General features: G+C 47.9%; 1 protein-coding gene across 1 annotated transcript in view; it reads left to right on the forward strand.

Annotated features, from left to right (window-relative positions):
• notch3 (notch receptor 3) overlaps positions 1-12,203 on the forward strand; it is a 30,405-nt gene extending 18,202 nt beyond the window's left edge. The window contains exons 15-33 of the mRNA XM_086055761.1: positions 558-791; positions 872-1,024; positions 1,100-1,328; positions 1,955-2,156; positions 2,241-2,397; positions 2,478-2,662; positions 3,190-3,322; positions 3,442-3,699; positions 4,096-4,205; positions 4,563-5,092; positions 5,923-6,249; positions 6,401-6,540; positions 6,626-6,854; positions 7,425-7,515; positions 7,591-7,759; positions 7,912-8,216; positions 8,304-8,451; positions 8,870-8,967; positions 9,321-12,203. Of these exons, the coding sequence (XP_085911887.1) occupies positions 558-791; positions 872-1,024; positions 1,100-1,328; positions 1,955-2,156; positions 2,241-2,397; positions 2,478-2,662; positions 3,190-3,322; positions 3,442-3,699; positions 4,096-4,205; positions 4,563-5,092; positions 5,923-6,249; positions 6,401-6,540; positions 6,626-6,854; positions 7,425-7,515; positions 7,591-7,759; positions 7,912-8,216; positions 8,304-8,451; positions 8,870-8,967; positions 9,321-10,748 (5,126 nt within the window). The 3' untranslated portion in view covers positions 10,749-12,203. The remainder of the gene's footprint in view (positions 1-557; positions 792-871; positions 1,025-1,099; positions 1,329-1,954; positions 2,157-2,240; positions 2,398-2,477; positions 2,663-3,189; positions 3,323-3,441; positions 3,700-4,095; positions 4,206-4,562; positions 5,093-5,922; positions 6,250-6,400; positions 6,541-6,625; positions 6,855-7,424; positions 7,516-7,590; positions 7,760-7,911; positions 8,217-8,303; positions 8,452-8,869; positions 8,968-9,320) is intronic.
• The last annotated feature ends 450 nt before the right edge of the window (positions 12,204-12,653 follow it).

A 12,653-nucleotide genomic window follows, 5' to 3' on the forward strand; every position in this document is an offset into this window, starting at 1 on the left:
ATGGGAAAGTAGTACTATAATTGATGTCAAGGAAGTATGCTGAGGTCCTGCATCGCGACTGAGACAAACTTTGTATGTAGGAGAGGAGCTAGATTTAGCCTGGGTTGTTAGTGGAAGTTAGGGAGAATCTTCATCGCATGTACATGAGCTCTTATGCGTTAAAAACAAATCTAATAATCTGTAAGACAATCATTTTTAAAGCCAGTGTTGTAAAATGAGTTTGAAATTTGTTGAAATTTTAGGACCATAACCTGTGATATAGGGCAGTGGTTGTCAAATTTTTTATACGAAGTACCACCTAAAAAAATTCTTATTTTTTTTAAATTCTTAAATTCTTACCAAGTACATCACGACTAACAATAAAATACAGTGGCGTGCTGGGCCAGGGTGTTCATCCAAAATAAGACAGGTTTTATTCCTTGAAAGTATATTTACTGTTGTATCATAATGCACAGTTTGAACATTGACGTTGTGCTTGAATGTAGGAAGTAAAAAAAAAAACAAAGTACCACATATGCTACATTTGATTTACAATCAATGAATGGTTCCCCCGGTAGGTAACCTTTGCCAGGTGAACATCAACGAGTGTGCGTCCAGTCCCTGCCTGAACAAAGGCACGTGTGTGGACGGCGTGGCCAGCTTCACCTGTCTGTGCGAGCTTCCCTACAGCGGAGCCACGTGCGCCGAAGTGCTCACCCCGTGCTCCCCCAACCCCTGCGCCAATCAGGCCGTCTGCGCCCACACCCCAGACTACCTGGGCTACCAGTGCAACTGCCAGCCCGGTTGGCAAGGTGGGCACGGAGGCATCTGAGCGGGACGTATTCATATCCCCGCCGCGACCTAATCCTGACCCGTTTTTCGCCGTCCGCAGGGCAACTGTGTAACCGAGACGTGAACGAATGCCTCTCCAATCCCTGCAAGAACCGCGGGACCTGCTCCAACACGCTGGGCTCGTTTGTGTGCTCCTGCAGGCCGGGTTTCACGGGGCCCGCTTGCGACACAGACATCAACGACTGCTCCCCCAGTGAGTGGCGGCGAGGGTGTCGACGTGCGGTGTTGTCGGACGCCAGTCGCTCATTGGCTTCCTTTGCCCGCGCAGATCCGTGCCTAAGCGGAGGCTCCTGCTCGGACAGCGTCAACTCCTTCCACTGCAGCTGCCTGCCGGGCTTCACCGGGCCCCGCTGCGCTCTGGAGATCAACGAATGTCAGCGTTTGCCTTGCAAGAACGGCGGCACCTGCACGGACTACGTCAACTCCTACACGTGCACCTGCAGGCCCGGCTTCACCGGCATCCACTGCGAAACCAACATACCAGATTGCACGGAAAGGTGGGCGGGATCAAGAGACGATGAGAATGAGATCCAGCTAGGGCTGCTCGATTGTGGGGGGGGGGGGGGGGGGGGGGGAATATTCATCGCGATTATTTTGGTTGTAATTGAAATCATGATTATTCAAACGATCATTGAATTTTTTTTTTTTTTTTTTTTTGGTACAAAACAAGAAAATGCTTCAACGTGAAAAATATAAAGACAAGTACATTTCTTTGAAAACTCATTTTTAGTTAGTTAATTAGTTATAAAATAAAGTGCAAATGTATGACGTCCTTGTGTAAAGAAACACAGTGTGCTGGATATATATGCATATTGATAATCATTTTTTTACGATTATGCCAATTTTGTAATCGTGGGGTGTAATGATCGCAATTGTAATTGAATTTCGATGAATTGCACAGCCCTAGATCCAGCCACATGTTGCAAAAAGTCTAGCTTCAGAAAGATACACGGAATAGAGTTAAGGGAAGAGCTCCATCATGGCTGAATCATTCGACGCCTTTATTCCGGTTATCGACTTGGCTCAGCCTACAAATAATTGGCAATTCGTTTATTTTTGAAAATATTCAAACCCCGAATGCAAAGCGCCTTCATCTATGACTAACTTATTGCCTTGTTTGCAGCTCGTGCTTCAACGGAGGGACGTGCACAGATAAGATCAACGGCTACTCCTGTACGTGCCGCTCAGGCTTCACCGGCTCGCACTGCCAGTACGAGGTCAACGAGTGTGACTCGCAGCCTTGCCTCAACGGGGGTCTCTGTCAAGATGCCCTGGAGTCCTTCCGCTGCACTTGCCCCAAAGGCTACGCCGGCACGCGCTGTCAGGTACACCTCAAAAGACTATCTCACTCCAAGCCCAAATTCTTGAGTGCCCGCGTGCTAATTGCTGCGTCTCTCCTGCGCGCCTAGACGCCAGTTGACTGGTGCAGGCGCTCCTCCCCCTGCCAGAACGGAGGACGCTGTCGTCAAAAAGACTCGGCCTTTGTCTGTGAGTGCGCTCACGGCTGGTCTGGACGTTACTGCGACATCCCCAGGGTCTCCTGTGAGACGGCAGCACGGCAAAGAGGTGTCGTTTTGAATTTTGAGACTCCGCCTCCTTTTTGCCGCGCAGCGGAGTCGCTCACGTTCTGTTCCCTTTGTCACCAGGACTCCAGACGGACGAACTGTGCCACCACGGCGGCCACTGCGTCAACACGGGCAACACGCACTACTGCAAGTGTCCCGGAGACTACACGGGCAGCTACTGCGAGAGCCAAGTGGACCACTGCGAGGACAAACCCTGCCGCAATGGCGCCACCTGCAGGGGATACATTGGAGGATACCAGTGTGATGTGAGTGAAAATATTCCCCCCCCCCCCCAAAAATTTTCATTTTTCTGTTATTTTTATCCATTTAATAATTGGCAAATTGATTTATTGTAGATATTAAAATAAAACTATATTTGTTTTAAAATATAGCATATGCATTTAACATCATTTATTTAGTGACTCAGTCACAACAGTGGGTCACTTGGATGATTTGTTTGGCACTTTTTTTTTCTTTTTTTTTTGAACACCAAATGCGCATTCTGACACAAGCCACTCCTTTTTTTAATCCGTTGCTGGATGTTGAGGTACTAGCCAGGAATCGACCCGTGCTGTCTCCATGAAAGGTGGTTGCAAGTACCACTCCAGGAACAGTGCTAAAGTAAAAGAGATAATTAGAGTCGATTATTGAAATGAATAAAACGAATGCGCTGTATATATTTTACATTCAATATTATCTTTACCACACCTATGAATAACTATGTGCCCAACACAAAGGTTTAAAGCTACGTATCGGGAATAATCCTGTTTCTCTTTCACCTGTCCATTTCCAGTGTATGCCGGGCTTCACTGGTCAGAACTGCGAGCTTGAGATCAATGAGTGTCAGTCTCATCCTTGCCAGAATGGCGGCACGTGCATCGACCTTGTCGGACATTACATCTGCTCCTGTCCTCCTGGCACTCTGGGTAGGCCCCGAAATTCCCTGCGTTAACACGGACAAATTTACCCTTCAGATCGCCACGAGGACCCTGTGAACGTTTTAGTAATTCTAACTCGAACTCTACACAATGGTCTCCCTTCAAAGGTGTCCTCTGCGAGATCAACGAAGACGACTGCGCCCCGCCTATGAGGCCTCGCGGCGCTCCCCCCAAGTGCCTCAACAACGGCACCTGCGTGGACCGGGTGGGCGGGTACCGCTGCAACTGTCCGCCCGGGTTTACCGGCGAGCGGTGCGAGGGAGACATCAACGAGTGTCTCTCCAGTCCTTGCAGTCCCTCCAACAGCCTGGACTGCATCCAGATGCCCAACGACTACCAGTGTGTCTGCAAGGCTGGTTTCACAGGTTAGATAAGCGTCAGTCTGAACTAAGAAATATTATTTAAAAAAAATAAAAAATAAAAAAGTCATACATGCAGCATCATTTGAATCTTAACTTAAAAAGTGTAATCAACTAGTCTATCAATATTGATTGTAATGGAGAGTAATTGGGTAAAAATTAGATTTGTTTACTGACATTTTTTTTTTTCAGTTTCTGACTTATGATTCATTAAACAAAGCAGATCATTGCTGTTCGCGCAATGTTCGCGCAATGCAAAAAGTTCCTTTTGTTTGTTTTTTAGTCCACTTTAAGAGGACCACGTAGAGCTTCTTTCATTCACATTTGAATGTTAATGCCTTGGTCTGTGCTCATGATTGATCTTTGTGTGTGTGTTTTTGTTGTTGTTGTCATATGTTTTAGGTCGAAGGTGCCAGAATCGTTTCAGTGCATGTGAATCTCAGCCTTGTCAAAACGGAGGAGCGTGCTCTGCATCCAGTTCTGTTGTTGGCTACACGTGCACGTGCCAGCTTGTGAGTGACGCCGTGAGCATGAGTGTGTGCATGACACGTGTGGATTCAGTGATGATCGATATTGCCACAGTTTGGGACGCTTTTGAAATTATTTTAGTAATTGCCGTGTATATAAAAAGAGTGATCGCGCACTATTCGCAAGCATTTGGGATCGAGCCCTGCCCCAAATCGTGAATGCCGATTAGATGACAGCAAAGACCCTTATACAGAGGGGATAATAGAGCATCCATCCTTAGTTTCAAATATATATTCTGTTATTGTATGTGAGTGACTTCAACTACCAGCGACAATTTTTTTGTTTGTTTGTGTGTTTTAACTCACTTCACTAATCAAGACGATTGCGATTGTCAACCGCAGGGTTACACGGGCCCCAATTGCGGGCGAAGCATGTCCTGCCGCGAGCTGTCCTGCTACAACGGCGGAAGCTGCGCCCTGACCACACGGGGCGCGCGCTGCACCTGCCTGCCCGGCTACGGCGGGCCGCAGTGCGCCCACCGCAGCAACGAAGGTTGCTCCTCGCAGCCGTGTCGTAACGGCGGCCTGTGCACCGAGGAGACGGCCTTCCCGTTCTTCCACTGCCAGTGTCCCAGCGGCTGGACGGGCAAACGCTGCGAGCAGACCGGCCGGGTCAACGAGAGCCCGGCCCCGTCGTGCCCGCTGGCCGACTGCCACGGCAAAGCCAACGACGGCGTGTGCGACAAGGAGTGCAGCACGTTGGCTTGCCGCTGGGACGGAGGCGACTGCTCCCTGGCGGTCAACCCCTGGGCCCGGTGCGCGGACCCCCGCTGCTGGCGGGTCTTCAACAACAGCCAATGTGACGAGTCGTGCAACAACGCGGACTGCTTGTATGATAACTTTGACTGCAAAACCAAGGAGAAAGTCTGCAAGTGAGTTTTTGTCTCATGCTTCTCCTCTGCCAGCATAGCGGCTGATGTGCTCTTATGTTGGTTTGCTTCCATTCTAACTAGAAAATTAACTTGAAATCAATGTTGACCCAATCCACATTGATTAGCTTTTGATCATGATCCAGATCAAAATATTCAACATGTGAACAGATGTGACCAGATATGGTGTGGGCAATTTCATCAATTTATGAAAAATGCTACTATATGGATTTAGGCAACATACTCCAAAACAAAAATGACTTTACTTGATTCTGAGCTGCCGTCAAATGATGAGAACAGATGTGAACACATTTCGATTAAATTAGGGGATAGATTTTGATTGCATGTATAGTTAGATTCGTAAACATGTGGACAAATCTCTTTACATGTTGGCTGAAATTTGCTTTGTATCTTTAGTATGACATGGAGATAAATCAAGTTTTAATCCGGATCTGTGTCATTTTCCATTTAAAATTCAGGAAGAGATTTCAGTCATTCGTCAACTTTTGACCGGATCAGAATTTCTGGAACCAGATCAAAAGTGAACGGGTGTGAATTGATTCTGGACAATTTGTAAACAGGATCCAATTAAATATGTTTGTAGCTTTGGTACAATCAGAGAACACATTTACAAAATTTGAGTGTGATTTGGATCTACAATTTGACACTGGAGTATCCAATAATAAAAAAAAAACATACAGTATGTGTCTTCAGGACAGCCTGATTAACTGGTGATCATGATTGACATCTGGAATCCAGATTTACAGATCTGGATCAGAACATGTCTTGTCAGGGAGGTTGACGTCACTCTTCCTTTTGTTTGTTTCCTTCAGCCCCATCTACGAGACCTACTGCATCGACCACTACGCCGACGGACTTTGCGACCAAGGCTGCAATACGGAAGAGTGCGGCTGGGATGGCCTGGACTGCGCTCAAAAGGTTCCCGAAGACATCGTGGACGGCGCCTTGGTCCTGGTGGTGCTGCTTCCTCCGGAGGAGCTTCTGCGCACCAGCACGGCTTTCCTGCTCAAACTGAGCGCCATCCTTCACACCACGCTGCGCTTCCGGCTGGACCACAACGGCGAGGCTATGATCCGGCCCTACACCCGGCGGGAGGCCCGCCTCAAGCGCGAGCTGCAACCTCAGCAGGAGATTATTGGGTAATCAGATGGAGAATTGTTGATAAATGTTTGAGAGTAATGGTTCCCAAACGTTTTACTCCGTAGCACTAGGAGGAGCCCGATACTGCTACTTTTAAAAGAACTGTTTTAAAGATTACAGACCACTAACATCGGCCTCTTGTTTGACCAGCTCCATAGTGTACCTGGAAATAGACAACCGCTTGTGCACCGACGACTGCTTCCCATCGGCCGAGAGCGCTGCCGACTACCTCGGAGCCTTGTCGGCTGTCGAAATGCTCCGCTTCCCGTATCCGCTCAAAGAAGTCCGCGGTGGGTACAGGCGAACATGAGTAGTAGCACAGCGGAACCCGGCAGGAGCACATCTGCAATCACTCCCTTGCCTTTGCCTGCGCAGGAGAAAAGATTGTGGACGAGGCGGACCCCATTCCTCAATGGGGCAAGCTGATGCTGGTCAGCATAGCCTCGCTTTTCCTGCTGGTCATCATGGTGTTAGGCATGCTGATTTCCCGCAGAAAGCGTGAGCACAGCACGCTGTGGTTCCCCGAGGGCTTCTTCCTCAAGAAGGAGACCAGCAGCAACAAGAACCGCAGGGAGCCGGTGGGACAGGATGCTCTCGGAATGAAGTAAGAGCTACGGACACGGGGAATATTTGTGAATATTTCGTGTGGGTCGTCGGTTTACGGCGGTATTGGCAAATGACGTGTTGAGGCTCAAGTAAAGTTCGGACTATCCGTTAAGTTGAGCTTTTTTAGGGCAAGTGTCGGTGTTTGAAACGTCACTGTAATTTTGACCCGCTGACATCGCGGAAATTTGGCCGGTGCGAGCAATTTGTGGCTGAAAAGTTGCCAGCTAATCAGAGAAGGGTGTTCCCCGGGTATAAGAAGAAAAATGAAAGGATTGAGGAGAATGCTGAGAAATAAGAAAGTCATATCTTTTTACCTGTTTTACTCTCAAAGGCGATTTTTGACCAAATTTTCTATAGTCAATATCAATAAAAAAAACAAAAAAAAAACAGGTAGGCCTTTTTTCTTTTTTTTTAACACAAAAACCCAATTGCTCCAGAGCCCATCATCCAATTTTCTAAATTCTTGGTGTCATGACAAACTAACAAATAAGGACAAACGCTTTAGAAAACGAAAAAGATGGAAGGTTCTTTTAGGTTTCATTTTTATATTTCTCTCTATCATAAACAGACATATGCCGAAAGCAGTTGAGGAGTCTCTGCTTGGAGATCACAGCGACCAGTGGATAGACGCCGAATGCCCAGAACCCAAAAGACTGAAGGTCAAATGAATCCACACATACACAAAAGTCCAACAGTTAATTTGTCACACTGACGCCTCTGCTGTGTGTTTTTAGATGGAGGAGCCAAGCTTGATGTCGGACGGCGAGGACGCCGTTGATAGCCGGCAGTGGACACAACATCACCTGGCAGCGGCGGACATCCGCGTGCCGCCCACCATGGCGCTCACGCCGCCGCAAGGGGAGTTTGAAAGCGACTGCATGGACGTAAACGTCCGAGGTCCAGGTCGGTAATGAGAGCAAAGCAATTTGGGATAATATATTTATTTAAACACACATACTGTATACAGTTTAGCTAGCTAGCTAGCTAACTAGCTATATAATCAAAACCACAATATATATGTATATATCTATATTAAGTAAGTACTGTTTTACCAGATGGTTTTACTCCGCTGATGCTGGCGTCGTTCTGCGGAGGCGGCCTGGAGCCCGAGATCGCCGAGGAGGAGGAGAGCGAGGAGTGCTCGGCCAACATCATCTCCGACCTCATCTACCAGGGCGCGTCGCTCGCCGCCCAAACGGATCGCACGGGCGAGACGGCGCTCCACCTGGCTGCTCGCTACGCCCGCGCCGATGCCGCAAAGAGACTGCTGGACGCCGGGGCGGACGCCAACGCTCAGGACAACACCGGGCGCTCCCCCCTGCACGCTGCCGTGGCTGCGGACGCGCAAGGAGTGTTCCAGGTACGCATGAGAACAAGCGGAAAAATCTGGAAAAAGGGATATTAAACGTGCGACAAAAGATGTAAACCCGTCTTTCTCTTCCCGTAGATCCTGATCCGAAACAGGGCCACAGATCTTGACTCGCGCATGTACGACGGCTCCACGGCACTCATCCTGGCCGCCCGTCTGGCAGTGGAGGGAATGGTGGAGGAACTCATCACTTGCCACGCAGATGTCAATGCAGTTGATGAACTTGGTAAGCAGCTGCTTTGCTTATCTTCGTGTTATCCATTTTGAAGCCCGTCATTTTTGATATGGCTTGCAAAAGCTTCAGAACAACTTGGTTTAGTGTCGACATCATTTGTTATGTTAATACTTTCCCTAACATAAATTACAAGTATAGCATGTGAGTGCTTTACATTATTTTGTCCTTGTGTATTTAACTTGATATCAGAGGGAAAATCTTTTTGGCGGGTGTAGTTTGAATGTCAATATGTTTTTCCTCTTGTTGTAATGTGTTTATGTGTAAATCAGCCCCAAAAAAATCTGCCAATTTTTTGGCTGATTTAAAAAGCTAATATGGACCCAATTTTCGGCCAGCTGATTAATGAGTCGGGCCCTAGTATTTACCGACGTGAAGTAGCTAATGTTGACCGGAGTTTGTTTTCCTCCAGGTAAATCTGCCTTGCACTGGGCTGCTGCTGTTAACAACATGGATGCGACTATTGCCTTGCTGAAGAATGGCGCAAACAAAGACATGCAAGATCTTAAGGTATGGCCTCCGCTAAACGCATTTAGCAGGTCCCTGAAAAGTTATTGAAAAATAACATTTAGCTTAAACGTTTGTAAAAGTCATGGAAATATTGCTTGGTTATTCATTAAAGTTTGAATCGACACGGAATCGCAACTTGATTTCGACTCGGATTTTGGGACACCGATGACAGTGTTTGCGATTTGGAGAGTTTTTTTTTTTTTTTTCTATCTTCAGTGGTCTGACTGAAAAGTGTACATTTTTTAGTCTTGGAAATAAACTGAAAGGTTATGTCAAAGTCATTGAAAAGTGATGGAAAACTAGCGCTAAAAAAGGCGTCCGAATCCTTAACCCCGTGTGTGTGTGTTGTTCAGGAGGAGACTCCTCTCTTCCTAGCGGCTCGCGAAGGAAGCTGCGAGGCCGTCAAAGTTCTTCTGGCTCATTTTGCCAACCGCGAGATTACGGACCACATGGACCGGCTGCCCCGAGACATCGCACAGGAGCGCATGCACCACGACATCGTGCAGCTCCTGGACGAGTACAACACTGTGAGGAGCCCCCAGGGCCACGGCGGGCCCGGGCTCCACCTCTCCAGTGGGCACACCCTGTCGCCCCTCATGTGCCCGCCCAGCGCCTTCCTACCCAGCCTGAAGACCACCCCGCAGAGCAAGAAGAACCGCCGGCCGGGGGCTAAGGGTTCCGGCCTGGGAGGTCAGCACGGCGGCGGCCTGAAGGACTCGGTCAAGGCCCGCAACAAGAAGCTGACCTTGGACATGCAGAGCGCCCTGCTGGAGAGCTCGGTCACCCTCTCACCGGTGGACTCGCTGGACTCGCCTCACGGGGGCGCTAGCAACGCCGGCTACATCACCAACCCCACGTCCCCGGTGGCCATGCCGTCCCCGGGTCTCTTCCACTCGTCAATGTCAGTCCCAAGCACGCCCATGGTGCACGCCGGCATGCTGGACGGCGGCGGTCCCTTCGCCGTGTCTCTGGCGCAGCTCAACGACCTGGGCAACGGCAGCATGGCCCTGCAGGGCCGCGTCTCCATGGCGTCCGACGTGGGCCATGGCTACGTGTTGAGCCCGTCAAGCCAGATGGGGCTCAACATGGGCCTGGTGAGCCCAGTCAGTGTGCCCTTCGACTGGCACAGCCGGGCGCCCGGCTCCCAGTGCGGCCAGCAGGTGGTGAACCTGGTGCAGAGCATGCCGCCGCCGCAGCAGAGCATGCAGCCACCGCTGCAGCAGAGCATGCTGCTGCACCAGCAGCAGCTGTACCGCGGCGCCATGTTGCAACCCACACCCGTCACCTCCACGCCCAGCGTGAGCCCCGTGAAGCTGCCCACCATCAGCGAGCAGCAGATTATGAGCCACTCCATAAGCGGCCAGCAGAATATGACCCGCATGGCGTCGTCCACGCCCCCAACGCCGCAGACCTCGCAAGCCCCGCCGCCTTTCTTCCAGCAGCCCCCTCCGCAGGCGCCGCCGGGGGTCGCCGTCGCACCGCCGGCCGTCGCCCCGGCCCCCCAGCCGGGCTCCACGGAGGATTACCCCACCCCGCCCTCGCAACACAGCTACACATCGGCGCTCGACGCCACGCCCAAGCATTACCTGCACCTGCCCACTGAGCACCCCTACCTGACCCCCTCCCCCGAGTCACCCGAGCCCTGGTCCAGCCCCTCGCCTCAGTGCGTGTCCGACTGGTCAGACTCCACCCCCAGCCCCGCTGTTGCCGTCGCCGGCTCTGCCCAAACCCAAATTTCAAAAATACCCGAGCCCAACAAAAAGATGCAGGTGTTTGCTTAAAGATGCAGTTTATGCGTCAGCCTGTTTCCAAGATTTTTTATTGGATTTGGATTGACTTGTTGTTTATGCCGAGGACCGCCCGCCTGCGTGTAATGTTTGCGGACGGCTTGTGAGACACAGTAAAGGGAAACGTGTGTTGTCTGTAAAACCAACAGGCAATTTAATGAAGTAATTCTGTCACAGATGGACTTTTATTATTAAAAAAAAAAAAAAAGTATATGAAGAAAACCAAGTCTTTTATTTCAAAAGGCTTAGTGATCCTCTCTCGAAAACTAACAAACATTTAAAAGTAGATAAAATCTGAAGGGAATTCATTTATTTTTATTTATTGTTTGTATTTTTTGTAGGTATTTTCACACTCCTTTTTTGTCTTAGTTTCATACAAACAAAAAAAGTGCCACTCCTTTCATTTGATTTCTATGTTGCCTAATTTAATTTATCCTTCAGGCCTGCTCATCACCTCTCCTGGTATTTATTCAGGCCCGTTCAAATGTTGCGTGGAGACTCGCTTCATTTCCCATTGGATTCAGTTGTGCTTTTTCTTTTGATTATTAAGAATGTAGATGAGTGTGTCCGAAGCACTTCAAGTGGTGACTGGCCAAATGAACCACACAATGGATATTTATATGACAGGAGTGGAATTGAAAGCACCTCTATTTTTTAATGATGGCGTTTAAAAAAAACAACAAAAAAAACATATTCCACCTCTGATTTATTTTTTTAGTTTTTTGGTCATTTTTTGTTTAATACATGCATTCCTGTTTTAGTTCACCTCAGATCTACTAAGCTATACTCACCAGCTGCTATTTTTTTCTCCATCATTCCTCCTGCAAATTTCAATATTTGTCTTTCTGTTGGTGTGCCGTTGCGTCTTTTGGGATTGGGTGGACGTGTATTCTAAAAGGAGTGTTAGAAGAGACTGAAGGGAGGAACGCTACCGTGTAGTGCTGCACCTTTTTGCTTTTGACACCTTCCGACGATGGATGACACGCTCGCAAAGCCAAGCGCTTTATTCCCCATCGGCCTTGATATGATTTCAACTTTTTTTTTTTTTTTTTTTTAAAGTTCATTTTATAGTTTATCCTACCACATTGTGAACACGAGTGGTGCACCACTCACTTAGCAACTACTACTACTACTTCTACTACTATTAGTCCTTTATTGTTGTGTCCTGTTCACTTTTGTTGACAAGTTCCACTCCGACTCGATTTGTTAACTTGTTGTTTTTGTTTGATTCATTTTTGGGGTTTTATAAATATATATATTGTGTAACTTGCCTGCCAGTTTTCCCTACCAGGTCGCACTGAGTGTTTGTACATTTCAACTTTTCGACGTTTTCTGTGTGTACATATGTTTGTTACCGGGTAGATCTTTTGCTTGAAAAGTCTTATGTTTCTAAAATGATTGTTATGTACTAAAAAAGGACAAAAATAAAATGTACTTCATTTAGCAGAATTGGGAGTGTGTGACTCTTATTTCTGAAGGTCTTGTTTCATTTTTTGCTTCTCCTTAGTCCTCATGATATTCCCATCAAGGTTGGCAGGGATGATCGGGGTGCCACAGGAAAGTATCCAATTTCATTTAATTTATCTAAAGATGAGTCTTTATTAATTATGAGTACATCTTTGTTCATCTATCTATCTATTCCAGCAACTGATAGTGACATGGACAACAATATAATTTTCTTCAATTTGATGGCAGAAGGTACAATAAACCTTATAAAACTTCAAATCTTCCTGTGTATATGTGCATGTACGCTTTGTGTTCAATTGTTTTCCATTGAAAAGGCCCACAGCATTTTGCATTGAGTACATTGAGACAAGATTTTTATTTCCGTAGTCATACTTTTTGTTTGGTGGTGTGCCATGAGATTTTTGTACTGTACAAAATGTGCCTTACTGGTTT

The sequence above is a fragment of the Filicampus tigris genome, chromosome 16 (genome assembly GCF_054856515.1).
Source record: "Filicampus tigris isolate MCC_2025a chromosome 16, RoL_Ftig_1.0, whole genome shotgun sequence".
NCBI classification, from domain to species: Eukaryota; Metazoa; Chordata; class Actinopteri; order Syngnathiformes; family Syngnathidae; genus Filicampus; species Filicampus tigris.